At 28.6% G+C, this 18,377-nt stretch overlaps 1 protein-coding gene across 7 annotated transcripts in view; it reads left to right on the forward strand.

Moving 5' to 3' along the window:
* LOC103578637 (putative polypeptide N-acetylgalactosaminyltransferase 9) overlaps positions 1-18,377 on the forward strand; it is a 295,869-nt gene that overhangs the window by 251,988 nt on the left and 25,504 nt on the right. For all 7 annotated transcript variants that reach the window (XM_053741866.1, XM_053741872.1, XM_053741868.1 and 4 more), the window contains one exon: positions 14,477-14,646. In XM_053741866.1, coding sequence (XP_053597841.1) covers positions 14,477-14,646 — 170 coding nt within the window. The remainder of the gene's footprint in view (positions 1-14,476; positions 14,647-18,377) is intronic.

Below are 18,377 nucleotides of genomic sequence, written 5' to 3' on the forward strand. Positions count from 1 at the left end.
TCTATGAAATTTTTAAGTGTAGATAAAATTATTAATTATAGATTAAATCTTTTTGTTTTACCTCTAGAAAAATTTAATTCACAATAAACAAAAAAAAGTTTAATACCTTAGTCATCAAAAGTTCTTAAGTCCATGTAAAAAAAAAAAAATAAGGAAATTGAAATTTCCTTTCAACCGGAAGCGGTGAAATAGAAAATAAATTGAAAGAAAATAAAAAAAAACCATAAGTATAAGATTTGATGTCAGTTTCTTATTGTTAAGTCATATATAAATGCAAAGAGCAATTTGATTCTATTTTAAATCGGACGTTATGGAATTGACATTTGTACTTCTTGTAAATAAAGCTTGCTATGAAAATTGAAATTATATCGATGAATTATTATGATCTAAAAATTTATTATAATTATTTGGAGTATGCGGTAGAACCGGAGGCATGAAAGTAAACTATAATTATAATGAATAATAGCAATAATATATTTTTTGCTAATAAAAAAGTCGTTTTTTTTTTTTTTAAAGAATTATTGTCTACAGAGAATTATACATCCCTATTGAAAGTTAAAATTAACCGTAAAAAATAATAATTTATTTGTTTACCATTACTATTGATGATTTCAATTGCACAATTGTTTAAAATTACAATGCTAATCAATTAAGATTTACTTATTCGATCATAATTAATGTTTTAATTTATAACAATCTATTATCCATAATCTTTATCATAGTTTGTATAGGTAAATAGTTCAGTGTTTCTAACCTTTAAAATAATGTGGATGACTTTATAAAGATATATATATATATATATATTGATTGTCAATCGTATTTTGTTACGTAATTGCACTGAGAGAAAAAACTGGTTTTCTGAACTGTTAATAACATAATTCAATGAAGCCCTCACTATTACTCTCAGTTCAGATAACTAATATATAGTTCTAAAATGTACGATGATATTTCAATGAACAATGACAATAGTGAATGTAACTAAGTAAAAAGTGGTATTCTTCTTACAAAAAAATAATTAAGAAAAATCCTTAATTATATTCGTCGATGACTCAAATAATGCTAAATTAATGAAATTATAATTGTACAATTGCTGAAACATTTGTGATTCTGCAGAAGTATAAATTCTGAGAAATAATATTAAAGAGATACCACAATAAAACAAATGCTTAGTTAAAACTACTGGTTGGTCACAAATATACTCTCTTAAAACAAAAGGATTTCAGATCAGGGTGAAGTTGGCTGCCCGAGCCGTAGACTGACATCACTCGCAGTTTGAAATTGTGTTTTATCCTGTCAGTATATTAAATGCTATATTTTCCATGATTACCTGCATTGGAACTTCAAACTTCAGAATCAACAGCTAGTCAGACAGAAGAAAATTTAAGACCAATGGTGTTATCAACTATTAGCGCAAGCGTAAATTATGATTTGCAATTTATAATTAAGCAGAAACTATAAGTACTATTCATTATAGACACTAATTTTTATAAAAATCACAAAATCAGAACTGCCATTTACGTACTCTCTAAACATAAATAAGTGAAGTAAGTGAATATTCATTAATTCTGAGTGTCAATCGAACCACTTTTTGAAAATAGTGGTTCGGGTTGTACTTGGAATTAGTGAATATTCACTTATTTTCATTAATTCATGTTTAGAGAGTAAATAAAATAAATGGGTTAAAATTACTATTAAACAAATGACAAGTTGCCGAGTTGAAATTGCAGATGCCTTCAGTCGTCGGGCAGAAAGAGTATATTTCTCGCCTCTGGGCGGAAAGCGTCAACTTTCGTTCCGCTGTGCAAAAGTTGCTGCTTTCCGTCTCCGTCGAGGAGACAAATAGTATACACACCACGGGAAGTAAATAAGAAAGCCTCAGATCATATGTTTGTTGAGACATTTTTTATTATTCTTATTCATTTCAAATTACATGTGGTCTGAGACATTTCTTACTTTACTGCCCTAGGTGTGTAATATACCATTGCGCACTAAATATGAATAAGTGAAATAAGAGAATATTCACTAATTCTGAGTGCCAATCGAACCATTTTTTGAAATTACTGGTTCGGTTTACACTTGGAATTAGTAAATATTCACTTATTTTCGCTAATTCATGTTTAGAGATTATATAACCAAGGAGGAAAATAAGAAATCCCAGCCCGCGTGGTGTGTGTACGATTTTTTACTAAATCTGCACTTGAAAGTTTAAATTTTTGTATCTGTTTGTGGAAAGAATGGCGCATGTGATTTTTTACCATTTTTATGCCACATTTTATCACATATGTTTCTGCTCACTGACTAAAAGCATTCGCAATTTACGCGTTTACTTATATTTGTTTGCGGTGTTGGGCTGAAATTAGCTTGTTTCGACTGCCTGTAGAGACACTGTAACTCGACGTTTCGATGCTGGTATCATAAAATATTATTCACTATGGGCGATTCTTTAAATCAAAAAACTATTTGTTGGATTAAATTTATTTAATTTACGTAAGAATGATAATTTATTTGATTCAAAAAATTATGTCATTGTCACTTCAAAAACTACATGTTTACTTAAACCAAATATTATTTACTTATTTCAAATACAATATATTCTCTTTGTGTGTTTCATTTTATTCGTAGACTTAATGGAATAAAATTTTAGAATATCCAAAATCTTGCGTACTCTAACTAATGTTATTAACTTTTTAAAAAGTCATGTAAACAAACATATTGTTTTTTAATAATCATTTATAATTTTAATGGAAAGTTATTAATTTCAGCAGATTACGTACAATAAAGTGTAAAAGTTGATGCTCAATATTATAATAATGTTAATTAAGTCATTTACATAAAATTTCCATGTTTAAAATTAAAAATGGTTGGAAAAGTCAAACACCGGGCTACGGTCAATGGGCTCTTTATTTCAATGAAGTAATTTCTATATTAAAAGACTGAAAAAAAATATGAATAATAGTAAATATATTAATTTTGATAATTATTTAAATAATATAATAAAATTAGTAAATAGATGCTGTAAAAACGGATAACTCGTTTTTCATTTAATGGGAGAAATGTTCGCTATGACGATATGTAATTTTTTATTTTTAGTAAAAGACAAATTATTCAATTTTTTTTCTCGTTTCTACTTTGCTCAGTTGTATAGACAGACATTTATATTCACTTTTTTTATTCCATGTATTATTATTAACTATTATTATATTGCACACGTCAAGCGCGAAAGCGCTGAGGTTGCTTTATGGTCGCTCTAAAATTTTTCAGTCATTCACTTACATTAAATTATCTCTAAATTTTTTCGATTACACTAAAATGGGTCAAATTTTATACCAACACAAAGACAATTTATTAAAAAATAATTTTGACCCAATATCAGCGCGGCAACCTACGATCCGATTGAAAAGTACAATCCAGGTTTTAGTAAAAAGTGAGGGAATGATTTTTTTTTTTTTGGGACCCAGATAAAAATTAAATTTTCCAATCATTTCTTACTCGGTACCTAATGAAAAGTGTATGTACTGTTAAATGCACTATTTTTAATATAAGTAATTACCAAAACAAGTCACATTTATAGAGCACAATAAATTAATGATATAATATTATTTAAATATTAAGTTTGGGACACGATGAGGAAATGATATTTGAAGTATTCAGTTACCTGCCATTTGTTATTGTGAAATTAAAACACCTGAGTAAAGTATGGCACGAGCAGCTTCAGTAGTATAGTTTTCGTGAAAAAATACAAAGTTTACAATACAACATTAATAATATACAAAACTGAGTATGGATACGATTTTCGCAAATCGTGAGAACTACTCAAATACACAAAAAAAAAATTTGTTGCCGCAAACAATTTTTATTGGTATCAAAAAATTTTATGCCTTATGAATTGAATGTGAACATTCGCTTGGGGCGAAAAAAGATTTTTTTGGGCAAGAAATAATTTTTCGTGTCAAGTAATTTTTTTTAGTTTTAAATAAATTTTTGTTTTCAATTGACGATGCTAAAAATTTCTTGGGGTAGGTAAAAATTTTCTTTAGGTGAGTATAGATTTTTTGCGTCAATAAATCCTTTTTTTCTGTATATGTTCTTTTGGCTTTGAGAAACTCCCTAAAATCAAAAGTGAGTATACAAATATGTCGTTTTGGAATTAGTAGCGCGATATAAATAATATAGCTATATTCAGTGATATTCGGTCATATTTAGTGACAGAAATAATAAAAATATTAATTTATTTATAGAAAATATTTATCTCAATACTCGGCAATAAAAAAGAGTTTTAATTATGAGAAAGCACAAATTCAAGTCAAGACCTTTCTAACGGTCCCAAATATCATAACATTAACCATTTCTATCATATAGATATGGCGGGAACAAAATTTTTTTTATTCTCTTAATAATATAGAATAGATAACTCTCAATAGACACAATTAATCGGCCTAACTCTTTTTTATTATCTTAGTATTTTTTATCACAAGAACCCTATTAAAAATCACTATCTACATCCGTCTAGTTTAATTGCAATTAAATAAAATAATAAAACCGATTTTTCACGAAAAATTTTAGCTGTCATTTTTATTTTTACTATTGTTATTATTAAAAAAGTAAATTTTTTTTTCTTTTTTTCTCCCCATCAACTACTAGCAGCAGCACTAGCGTAAAACAGTAGGATTTAAAAAAAAACGACATCTACAACAAAAATGCGGGATATTTAGAAAAAATTTTAATAAGAAAAAAAATTAAACTGGAATTAAGAAATAAAAAAATCAAGTTTATAATTTAAAAATTGAATAAAAATTCATAATAAAAAAAAAAAATAAGGGTAATGATTAAAAATAAAATGAACGATTGTGGTGTGCAATTTTGGATTTTCTAACATGTTTATTATTGTTATGATTTATGAGAAACATTGGATGTTTTTGATAATTGAAATGAACCATGAAATTTGTAGCGATATTAGCGCAATGTGAGTTTGATCCAGATTAACGTCAAAAACCCCACGGGGACAAAAATGACTTCTACAACATGAAGAGAGTAGTGAGAGAGACAAGTGTTTTACGTGATCTCTCAGGCATGTACTCACTGGTGCATACGCTCTAATACTCTTTGGTAGTCATGTGCGCTTTACTTGCTTTTAAAGCTTCCATGTTAATCGATCACGAGAGTTAAACCTTACTCGTCCCTCCTCAAGTAAGTTTAAATAACCGCCAACGATTTTGTAAATACCCTTGGTGTGGTCTACGTGATGATTAAAAGCTTTTACGGATATAAACCGTGCATAAAACCACATTAGAGAAATATATGTATGTGTGCGTTTAATTTTTGTTCATGTTCATGAGCAACCCAAAGCTCTATTGAAAATTCTCTTTATATCAATATTCAAACGTCATGTTTGAACATGCGGTTAACAAGACTAATTAACTTCTTTGCTTCTTAACTTAAAATCTCATTAAATAAATTATCATTTTTATTATTTTTTCCTATATTTTTTAGTTTTATAATTATAGTTATACTACATGCATCGAACGCGAGGCGCAATCTATTGTCGACAAAATGAAAAATGGCGAATCACTCAGCTTAAATCATTTTCATCAACTCTATATTGCACATATATATAGTAACAAAAGTATATTAATAGCAACATCACATTCTAATAAATAATTTTAACAAAGTATTAGTATATTTTTTTATTTAGACTATTGTTAAACAAAAGTTAATTGAAAAAGTTTTTTCATGGATGTTTGGTGATCTGTAGCAATGTGAGCACGACATCTTTTGAAAAACTCAATGAATCACTTTGATTTTTTTTTTAATTATCTTTGCTTTTTAATTGAGATAAACCAGTAAAATATCACTACTGTAATCCATCAAGATTATTAATAATTAAACAAAAAGTCAAAAGTGATGGTTCCGACTAACAACAAATTAACTCAAAAAATCTCTTAAACTATAACAATAAAAAATAAATGGACTAAAGTAAATTAATGTGGATTTAATGTAAAAACGAAAGAAAAAAAAATCAAATTTAAAACGGATTCTGTGTACAAAAGTTACGAATTCAATGTTTATTATTTTTTTATTTATTTTTACTGATTACTTTTTATTAAATATATTTTAGGTTGGTACTAAAATGTGTACCTTTAAACTTTCCATGTGTCATGGTGCTGTGCATATTAATGTTCATTAGTGCATGTACGATGTCCAACTAGTATAATTGAAGTTCCGTCATGTTGCGACGTGAAATAAATCTCACAGATATGACGGCACTCGATGGCCTGTAGAGTAATATCTTTTCCACGAAATTATAATAATTACGAAAGTAAAAATAAAAATTACCAAAAACTAAAATTATAATTATAATCATAATTATAAATATTAAAGTTGGATTTATAATCATCATACCGCATTTTGGTATATAATTGACTGTTATTAAAGTTAATAAGTCTTTGATGCAATATCGCAGCGTTAGTAGTTACACAAAGTTAAATCGCAAGAGCAGTAACTGAACAGCTAATTCAGCAATACCCAAACCCCCAAAGACTCAAGCTTGTATACAATTACAATTACCAAGAACCAGCAGAATCTTTAGTCGGAAAATTTGTGCGCTTCTAACCTCTCCCTCTTCCGGTCCTCCTCTTTCTCTTTCGCATCCATCTTCACCTCCTACTACAAGTGTTGGCTGAAAATCCGCTGAGACAAACCATCCACGTTGCGTTAAAACTTTCTCCTCATAATTTCTCAACACTTTTTATACATAACTTGTACAGTTTTCTCATATCTACCTTTAACCGCTATTTTCTTTTACTCCTTCTTCTTTTTATTTGTCTTTTACCAGTACTTTTACTTCTACTACTAGAACTACAACAACTATATCTACTCCGTCATCGTTTAATGCATCCTCTAGGTTGTAGATATTAATCTCAAACTCACAAAGTTACGTCCCAAACGTTATTAATCAACGCTATTTAATTATAATTTTTATAATTATTTCTTATCAAAATTTATGTAATTAATTATTAAAACTATTTATAAACAAATTTATTTTGTGTAGTTTTAAATATTTAAATTTGAGCGAAATATTAAACTTACATGGAAATGGACAAATACTTTTTTTGTAAGAAATTTTATTTTTTACAAAATTACCTCAGTATATTTTTGTCATATCCAAAATTTTAATTTGGTGGTCATTCTTAAAATTTTAAGTCTTCATAGAAAATTTCGATTTTTGGATAGATTTGTAGTTTACACTGTAAAAAATCGGGAGTGAATTCAAAGTGATTACGGATTCTATTTAAAACCGAAACCGAATCGAAATTTGAATCATCAGTCGGACGTAATGAACGTGAAACCCCCTTCGTAGTTAGTTTTCTAACCAAATACCGAAGGTGGGGGGTTTGTAAGATTGTTGGGAATATTTGTGCCAAGGCTCAAATCTGTAAGCCGGATACTAAAAATCGGGAGTATATTTATCGTTCAACCCCATATACATACATATACATTCATGATACATACATACACGCGAAAATTACTCTGGAAATAGTTAAAATAGCTTATTAGGACCTTGAAACGTTGACATCTGAAGAAAATTCGGTTTTTAAAAATCCAATTGAAAACAATAACTCCCTGGATTTTTTGAAACTCGTCGATTTGCGTAACAAAAAAGTTTAACAAATGCTTTTAGTGAAATAATTTTCAATGCAAATTACAAAAAACTTGTTTCTATTTCAAGGTATCAATTAAAATTTTTGATCCTAGAAAATGAAATTCAATTTAACACGATTATTCATGTGAATTTATTGATTCTATTGAAAGCAAAAGAAATAACAACGATAAAGTAGAGATTAAGATCAAAAGTAAGTAAGATGGATGGATTATCCAGAGACTTTGAATGAGGTTTGCACGTCAAGTAATTTCAAGTTGTGCCCATTTCTACGTCCATTAAGTTTGAGATATCTACCGGTGATGCGGTTCACATGGACCTGAAACGAACAGTTGGCATTTCCCCGTGGCATTGTGTAGTATCTGGTTTAGTTTGGTTTGGATCCATGGCTGATGCCACCAACTGGACTAGCAGACCATTTCTATACTCTCTCTCTCTCTCTCTCTCTCTCTCTATATATATATATATATATATATATATATATATATATATATATATATATATATATATCCTAGTCGAAGATTCAGAAATTTATAAACCCCAAGCAGCCAGTAAATTGCTGTCGCTGCACCATCAAAGACACTAGACCAATAAACGCAGATTGTAAACTTGGATTCGATCCAACTTGCAACAAATACTGACCGTGTCTTGTGCATATACTTCAGACTCATGTCCAGTGCCATTGTCAACTCTAACTTGGTACTTTCAACCCAATCTCAATTCTCAACTTTATTAAAAACTGTACACTGAGAAAAAAAAATACTTTTGTTAAGAACATTTACTTGATACAAGAATATATATTCTTGATAATTTTCAAGAATATATAATTTTGTCTCAAGAATTCGTAGAATCGAAGGAAATAATTTTTATTTAATTCAAGTAAAGCTATTCTTTTGTTTACTTATAATATAATATCAAATTCATATAATAACAAAAATAAATTTGATGCTCTTTTCTCAAAAAATTGATAATTAATAATAATAAAATAAATATTTTGAACGGATTTCTTGAACCAAGAAATTCTTGTTTTGAAAATAGTACTTTTTTTTCTCAGTGTATCGTTGGTTATTTTATTATTAGGTTATAAAATTGATCTGGTTTCTGAAGTTTTAAACATTATTTTAACTTTATAAATGATTCAAAGTGATACAAAAAAAGTCAGCTAATCTTTTTTTCCAATCTAGAATAAAAATTTGGCAGTTTCTTGTAACTTAAAACATTTCCATTAAATCAATATGATTGAACAATTTTTCGTGATCTTTCTAAAATTTTGTGAATGCACGAAGAGAAGTATCGTCAGAGTGAGTATACGTATCGCTATTCTGGCTATACGTTGTATACTCATCTTACTTAATGATACGCCGTGTAGCCAATTCAGCTATACAGTTTCCTCACAGTGGATTATTTTAGGTATTTCATGAATCTCTGGCATGGCTATTGCGCATATCTAAATGCATATCTTTAATTTGATAATACTATAGACTATTAAATTAACGTGTGAATATTCTCAAATAAGGTATAAGAATCGCTATTCTGATGACTCGTCATTTATAGACACATTGGATAGTCATTCTGACACTATTTTTTTCTCCGTGTACTTCCAGTGTATTTAAGGAACCGTTAATTATGAATATTGAGACTGTATTTAAACTTAACTATTAACGATTAAAAAAATTAATAGCAATCCAAAACATTGAAATGAATCAATTTATTTAAAAATAAAATTGTCCTTGAACTCGAATAAGACGTTGACAATATTTAAAGTTTTGAGATAACATTGAATCAAAAATTAATTTTTATTGACATTTTAAACTAATGTCGCGGTCTAAAATCGCCAAAGATAAAATAATTACAAAAATTATCCTTAAACCCTAATTAAAATATAATTTATTTTTTCAGCTTTAACGCCCTTTTATATAATAACGGTATACGTTTCCGTTAAAAAGTTATTCATGAAAACAATCACAAAAACACCATTTTTCATTAATTTGAAAATTTTAAATTACTACCATTTTTCCGATACTTAATCAATTTTTTAAATTATTGAACTGGATCAAGATAATTGTCTAAGAAAAAAATATCGAATTTCATAATTAGCCATCAAAATCTTTCAAAGATATAATAATAACATTTTTACGACAACATAAAATTCAATCATGTAACTTTAAACCTTTATTAAAATTGGAAAAACTATCGTCAATAAGGCTGCATGTTCTCATTGAAAAGTTATTTAAGAAAAAAGTGACAGAAGCAGCGTACATACACAGAAAAAAATTTCCTGTTGCAGCAATAGGATTTTCCTGTAGCCACAACAGGAGGCAATCATGTTACAGCTACAGGAAAAATCCTGTTGTAGCTACAGGAAAATCCTGTTGCTGCAACAGGAAACAACCATGTTGCACCAACAGGAAACAGCCATGTTGCACCAACAGGAAAAAATCCTGTTGTAGCAACAGGATTAATACTGTTGTTGCGACTTAATAGTAAAATATAGTTACACAGTAAAAAATTTTGCGTCATTGCGTCAAAAAACTTAATGTCAGAAATTTTTGTGTCAAATATTTAACACTTTTTTGTGTTGATTCAACAGAATAAATGTTAAATGTGCACATAAAACTATTAAATATTTAATACAAAAATTTTTAACCCTAAGTTTTTTGACGCAATGACGCAAAATTTTTTACTGTGTAACTATATTTTACTAAGTCGCAACAACAGTATTAATCCTGTTGCTACAATAGGATTAATACTGTTGCTGCAACATGCCTGCCTCCTGTTGCAGCAACAGGAAATTTTTTTCCGTGTCCTATACTACTATGTAAATCTGTAGGCTCTGTAGTACATTTGATTAGTTCGTCAAATTTTGTGTTAAATATCTATTTTATGATCTGTCAATGCTAATCCTATTTTTTCTACTATTTTTGTCTGTCTGTCTGACTGTGTGTATGTTCTCTTATAACTTAAGAAAGGCTTGATCGAATTAAATAAAAATCATAGATATCGAAAAAGCATGCGATTGCGCAAATGATAGCTATTCGCTCTGAGTGAAGCCATGGTAGGGGAAATCAAATTGACTGAAGCGTTTGCAGTGGTTACTTTCGGAGTTACGGGAGGCTATGATTACTGAAATTGTAAGCAAGCACACGTGAAAGTATTTATTTTGTTATCATTTAATTATTTATTTTTCATTTTGATTTTTTCCTCAATATCATATTTTGACTTTGATATGAATTTCAAACAACTTAACCTAAATGCTTACTGCATTCTTTTTTATTTTTTATCATTATACTTACTTATTGTTGATTCGTTTAGCTAAAAAACAAAACTTCAATTATTATAAAACTGTCACATATTTTTTACAACTTTTTTTTTTACTATTATTTATAATATTTATTTATTTTTATGTTTCTTGCTATTGACATACGTATAAAAACATACTCTGACAGCCTCTCGTAGTTCATATTTTGTCTGGCGCTGCAGTCACACTCATAGCGAATATATTATGTCAATAATTCGTATGATGACGGTAGGAACAATTATTTTCAAAAGTCACTATTGTTATTTGTCATTAACCGCCATGTTTATTGACTATCAGTTTGTCAACAGTTTATATAACAAACCTGTAGACTTGAACTTTGGTACAAATGTTTCATACATTTATGACTTTCGTCATTATTGGTACTTTTCCAAAAATAAATTTCAAATAATATGAATATGACATATTCTACTCAGGTAAAGCTGTGGGTGACTGCTAGCATATATATATATATATCTATATCAATTTAACCATGGTATCAAATTAATAATGAGTGTAGTATAATTAAGAGATAAATGGTATTTAATTGTACGGTAATTTATATACTGGGGTCATATACATAAGATAATAGAGAGCTTGAGCTTTAGCAAGAGTAAAAGCAAGAACAGAGACAGGGACAGGGGTAGAAACAGGAGCAAGAGCAAGAGCATTTAGTACAGGATATCCGATAAGATAGAATTTCAACTAAAGTGAATGAAGGTCGCTTAAGTCGATTTAAACCAAAGTAACTTGAAACGTTTCTGGTCGATTGGCTTTCAACGCCGGCATTATCCACTTGCCGTCTATTCGACACACTGAATAAGGCACTAGTAGTTATACGTGGATAGTTTATACTTTAGTACGTACATATAATACCTAAATATACATATATCAGAATAGAGAGTAGAGAGTAAAGAGTAAAGAGAGTAAGCAATAATGCCAGGAAGTCATCAACCAGATTAAGGAGTCTCCCTATCAAATACCCATTATCATTAACCACTAATTTTTATTTTACATTCATTTCCTTTATTACAATTTTACATTTAACGTTTATCTGTGACTATTAAATTAATCAGTCAACCGGAAAATGATAAGAAAACTTTTCTTAAAACATTTGTTTACATTGCGTTCTATTTTTATGCTACAGCTGTCGTAACTATTTTATACCGGTTTAATTTACTTTATTTGTTTAACTGTGTGCAAATATATATTAAGGTTACGTACTTAAGAGAAAATAATGACTGCAAGTATTTTAAAGTCACAGGTGTCCCTTAAAATCTGACACACCGTCTTTTGAAAATTAAAAAAAATAAAATACATTTTTTTAAAAAAATAGGATTTTCAACACTGAGACGATAATCGTACAAAATGTACTTTATTAGAAAATTATTATTAATACTATTATTTTTTTTTTAATAAATCACAATTTATACATGAACTTTTTTTATTGCGGTGTTTGCTAATAATGAAAATAAAATAGATGTTTTAATTTATAAAAATATTTTTAAACTTGACTTGGTTTCGAAATATAAACTCGAAAATAAAATAAATAAAGGTAATAATTTAGTTGAAGACCACTGAGAAACTAATTTTTTTGAACAGTATAAAAATTTTTGTGCTGATAATAGCATCTTATACATCATGTGGAATCGGTATTACAGCCGATGTCACTATAGACGTATGCAATAATTTATTCAACGTATGCCTGATTATCGCACCTTATCACATCTGCTAAGCAAATCTGATGAATGGTTAATAATTTGCCAAAAAGCAAATGGCGTCCTGTATTCCTCAATAGTGTTCATTGATTATGAGGTCAAATACAAACGCATTTGAATCCATAATCACCAGTGATGCGAGTCTGACTGGCCAGGTCATTTTTGACCGTCATGTTATGATCGCAAGACCGTCAGCGTACTATTCTTACTCAATATTATAATATTAAACATTTGCAATAAATAAATCACTAGCTTGACTTACGTAATTTTGGTTAAAATGAAAAAATGTCATGGAGATTTGAATTAAGCACTTTCTTTAATTTAAAAACTAATTTCTTCAAGCTAAGGAATTAAATTTCTCTTTTGATCGATATATTAAGAAATAATTCTTGACATACATGTCAATATTTCTCGATATTACTAAAAAAAATTGAGACAAACGAAGATTTGAATTAATTCTAAAATTCAGTTACTTTGTAAATAATTTTTGTTAAATAGTAAAAAAATTTGAAGTTCGAAATGACTGGTTTTTAACTTTTATTTCAAAATTTTTTAACGGTCGCTTAAGTATTTAGAAAAAATATCAAACGAGAACTTCTGACTCGGAAAATTTTTAACTTCTCGCTAAGAAAACTAAAAATTTTCAAAAATTCGGGAAGTTAATGGTTTCGGTCCGATTTTCGAAAACCGAATTTCTATCAGATTTTGATGTTTTGAGGTTCTCGGAAGCTATCCTGACTAATTTTACGATGATGTCCGAGTGTATGTATGTGTATATGTACGTACGTATGTATGTATGTAAATAACTATAACTTTTGGACGGGTGAACGAATTTTGATTTTCAAGGTTTCATTCAGCGCGGCTTATTAATATCTTAATACTGTAAAATATTGAGCTTGATTGGTAGGGCTCGTTCAGAGATATTCCAAAAATAAAATTTTTTCAAAAATGTTTTTTTTGATAACTTGTAATGTGCTCAATGGATTGATTCCAAAATGGTTCTGAAACTTTATAAGCCGCGTCGAATGCTACCTCAACCATCAAAATCAGTTCATTCGTTCAAAAGAAACCGGTGTCGAAAAAAATAAGAAAAAAATTTTTTTTTGAGTTTTTGAAATTTTCAAGAACAACTTGGTAATCAATTTCAATATTTAATCGGCTCTAGAACTCAATAAAACACGTCGATTGCCACCTGAACCGTCTCAATCGGTCAATTTGTTCGAGAGATATCGTTGGAGAAAAAATGGTAAAAAACTTTTTTTTTTCGAAAACAAAGGCATACAAAAATATTTTCGAGCTCAAAGAGCTCGAAAATGTATTCACAACAATGTTGAGCTCAAGGAGCTCGAAAACAGCGGAAAGTTTTGGGACTGGTCCGCAGGGTCAACTGATAGACCGATTTTTTGTAAAGAATCTGAGTCACTAATTCGAAAATTGATTGTTGACCTCAATTTCAATTTCAGATTTGATACAAGTCGTGCTACGTAAAAATTTAAAACGAAAAAATATTTTTGCTGAAATAAATTGATAATACTTTTTTATTTTTACAGTAAAAAAATAAGAATAAAAATAAAATATTACAAAATAATTATTTTGCCAAGAAGTAGACGGTAAAAAAAAATCACTACTATTTTCTCTCAAGAGCCCATTTTTCCCCCACTTCTAAAATAATAAATAAACCGCTGCTATAAAAATAATAAATAAGTAAAGTAGTTAAGTTGAAAAATAATATATGTGATGGGCGGTAAAGTAAAATTTAAAAAAAGCTCTATTTCAAAATAAATAAAATATATTTTTATGTTCCAGGTGTAAACAACCCGGTAGATACCGCGAAGATTTACCACCTACCGCAGTTATTATTTGTTTTCACAACGAAGCTTGGTCTGTGCTACTCAGAACAGTGCACTCTGTGCTCGATAGATCGCCAGAGCATCTCATCCAAGAGATTATTCTTGTCGACGATTATTCCGATATGCGTAAGTTTAAAAAAAATTTTAATCGCCCGCGGGCTCTACTCTCCTTTACATCTTACAGTATACGTAATTAATATGCAGGTTCAAATATTTATTAAAGCTATATTACTTTAATAATAATTTGTTTGTTTCCGCTAAAAACTAATAATACTGTAATAGTGAATTTCATTAAAATGAATGCAAATAAAATATACGCTCGAGATTAAAGCGTAGAGAGAAAGAAAGACGTCGTTGGAAAAGGATCATCAACTGCGCATCCTTTGCTTAAGGAAGTAGTACGATAAGCATTCAGCCCGGAAGCTAGAATCATAAACATACTTAACGTCTAGCCTTACACTATCAAAACTACTATACATACTAGTAATAGAAATAGTAGTAGTAATGGTGTTAGTACAAGAGTCCTACCCAGAATCTAGTTATAACATTTCACATGTTATGGGTCAAATGGAACACGTGACCTATTACATTAGCATCGTGTCTGATCACGCGATAGAGTGGGTTACTCTCTGAGCCACCTCACGGTCTTTAGACTATAGATCTCTACTGATACTTATACCTGCACCTAAACCTATACCTGTATCTACCATAGACATACAACTACTATCAATATTACTTTATCAGGATGTTCATCATTGTGACACATCTTTCATCGGACAAATTGCACCTTAACTATCATCTAAATCTTGTCAAATGACACCTGGATTATTACATTTTTTTTTGTCGCTGGAGAAGAAGAGGTCACATAGAAGGCTAATAGCTTTGGGAGAAATTATTTATTCTAGGATTTGACTTCAAGCCAATGATAAAGATCCATGAGATTAATTTGTATAATGAGGTTTAAAAAATAAAAGCGACTAAAGTATTTAGAAGATATTTTTTAATTGGCTAAAAATTTTAAAGACTTTTTGTCATATTTGAATAAAAAAAAAGAAGATCAAAAGTACTGACGGTATTAAGAAATTCGATTAGAAATTTTTAATGAAACTTTATTTCCATAACCGTTTACATTTTATGAAAAAAACTTTTAAAGCACCCATTTCTTTTTACCATCATCATTTGGATCCATCTTGCCCCGTGGAAACAAAAAGCAAAAAGTCTAATTATGTACATAAATGTGTAGTTTGTGAAATGATAGCTCTTATAGTCCAAAATAATCTAGGATTACTATCAGTTTTAGCATTAGCCACTTGTACAACTCCCGAGTCAGTAGTAGAGCTTATACGAATAAATCATTAGCAATGCACTAATTACGGCTCCTCAATCATTATTCAAATCTCTCGTGACGTTAATCTTAATCTTCCTTATTACCCGTAGCCCAAAGTATCGTTAGTTATTTGCTTCAAACAATTATCTATCTTAATTACCCTTTCACATCTATAAATCATATTCATTAAACGAATTTCAATAACTAATTCATATATAAATTAATCATCAAAATAAATAATATTTATTTAATAGTTACTGTGACTATGAATATCAACCAAATACTTTCCTTCAATTTTATTATCAACAATTTATATACAAAGGGTAGCAACGTTAAGCCAACATTTTTTTTTACTCAATTTTCGTATCCTCAAGTATTTAATTAACTAAGTTAAACTTGTATTTATTAATTATGTATCAATATATTTTTAGCAGGACAGAAATTCGGATTAGTCCTCGCGAGAAATAGCAACAGTTGGCACCAAGTACCCATAAATATAATTATTTTTTCAACAGTACTAATACTTTTGTTCATTAGCTTTACGTTTAATTAAAACTATAAATATATATAAAACAAAAAAAAACTAAAATAATGGAAAAAAAACTCTAAAACTTTACTAATCAATAATTGTAAATTTTTTTAGCTCGCAGTAGTATTAAATATATAATTCGAGTCTTTTTCTTCGGCATTGATATACATATGATATAATTATTTTCATTACAATCGACGGATATGTAATTATATATAATAAAATTTTTATACATAATTTAGAACATTTTTTAAGAACAAAGCGGTGTCATAAGGCTTTGAATATACCGTATTACATATATTATAAGAGCGTATTCTAAATAAAAATACCATTCAAGTGGTACAAGAGTAAACGTACGCTTCAATTGTTGTCACAATTATTTTCCTTATTTTTCAAATTTATCAGACACCTTCAAATATTCTAATTATCATTGGAGTAAAGTGCTTCCAAGTCGCGGGCAAGTTTTAGTTGCAAATTTCGAAATCGGAAGTCATTTAAAAGTAGAAACGAAAAATACACTTACAAAATTAAGTAATTGTGTTTATTATGCTAAATTTTTAATTCCAATCATCTAGAATGATTAGAAGGTTTTTTAATGCAAAAATAGTTAGTGTTATAATTTTTTTTAGTAGAATTAATAATTATTGGATGATAACTTCTGCAATAAATTTCGTAATAGTTACTATCAGGATTGTAACAATTATAATTTCTGGTGGTAACTGTTACCATCTGGATTATAAATACAACTATTTAGAATCAAAGTTACAAAATTTTTAATGTAAATCTAATGCATTATTCATTAATTTATTAATGGATAATGCAAATTTTTTTTCCAGTTATTCATTAAATATAATATTTAATTCAATCATATTTTAATTAACAATCAAATAATTATAGCATACCCATGCATTTACCATTAAAATAATATTAAATTTCAATTAATATTCAATTAGCTATTAAAAATAATGATAATTCAATTTCGATTGAATTAATTGTGAAAAATCTTAATTTAATGGGAATTAAATTATTTAAAATAATTTTTATTAAAAAAATAATTTATCTGACTGTAATTGAAATACAGATAGTTATCGTTTCACCAAAATTTTTAGATGTCGATTTAAGATATAGGAAAAATATGGTGCTGATCAATATCGGCTATAAATTAAATCGAGGAATTCATGTCATAATAATATGAATCCTTGAGTATATATATTTTTTCCCTGTAAAATAATTTTCTTAATTTAAGCCGAAAAGTGGATGAATGTTTTTTCAGAATTTTCGGCTGATCTATTTTGCCCTGGGTCTTATGCGTAGGGCTAAAAATTCGCAAATATATCGGATTTATAGTAATTAGACGAAAAAATTTCTGGGGGTCCTGTATGCCCCAGGGGGCCTCTTTGCTTCGGTCTCCCCTATATGAAAAAAATTACTTAAAGTTAAACTAACTTTGGAAAAAATGAATATATAAAGTCTTCTGGCCCGCATTTATTCCAAAATTAGGTTACAGTGTAATATTCTGAGATTTAACATAAAATTCTCAATGGCAAATTTTAAGTTCAGAAATAAATTATTGCATTATAACATGTAATGTATTGTTTGCAACTCTGTTTAGAGTAATTATAATAATTAACTCTGGTTAACATACAGGATTATAACAATTATTATAAAACTGGTGAATATTATAATCTAGATGATTTATACAATTATCTAGATAATATTTACTACTATCGGATTAATAGTAGAAATTTCACCATGACTAGATAGTAGTTTCTATTATTTAATTTTCTGAGTGTATAACTACTAAGCAGCTGTTTTAAATTTTAAAACATTTAATCGAAAAATGTTTTCTCTATTTCTCACGAGCTTTAATTGTTAATATGTATATTAGCTACACGGAAAAAAAATATAGTTCCTCGAATGATCTAAAGTAGAGCAACTCGTAGATCGTTACCACAACAATACATCTACTCATGGTAACAATATCGTATCGTTCCTATAATT

Source organism: Microplitis demolitor, chromosome 9 (assembly GCF_026212275.2).
Source record: "Microplitis demolitor isolate Queensland-Clemson2020A chromosome 9, iyMicDemo2.1a, whole genome shotgun sequence".
Taxonomy (NCBI): domain Eukaryota; kingdom Metazoa; phylum Arthropoda; class Insecta; order Hymenoptera; family Braconidae; genus Microplitis; species Microplitis demolitor.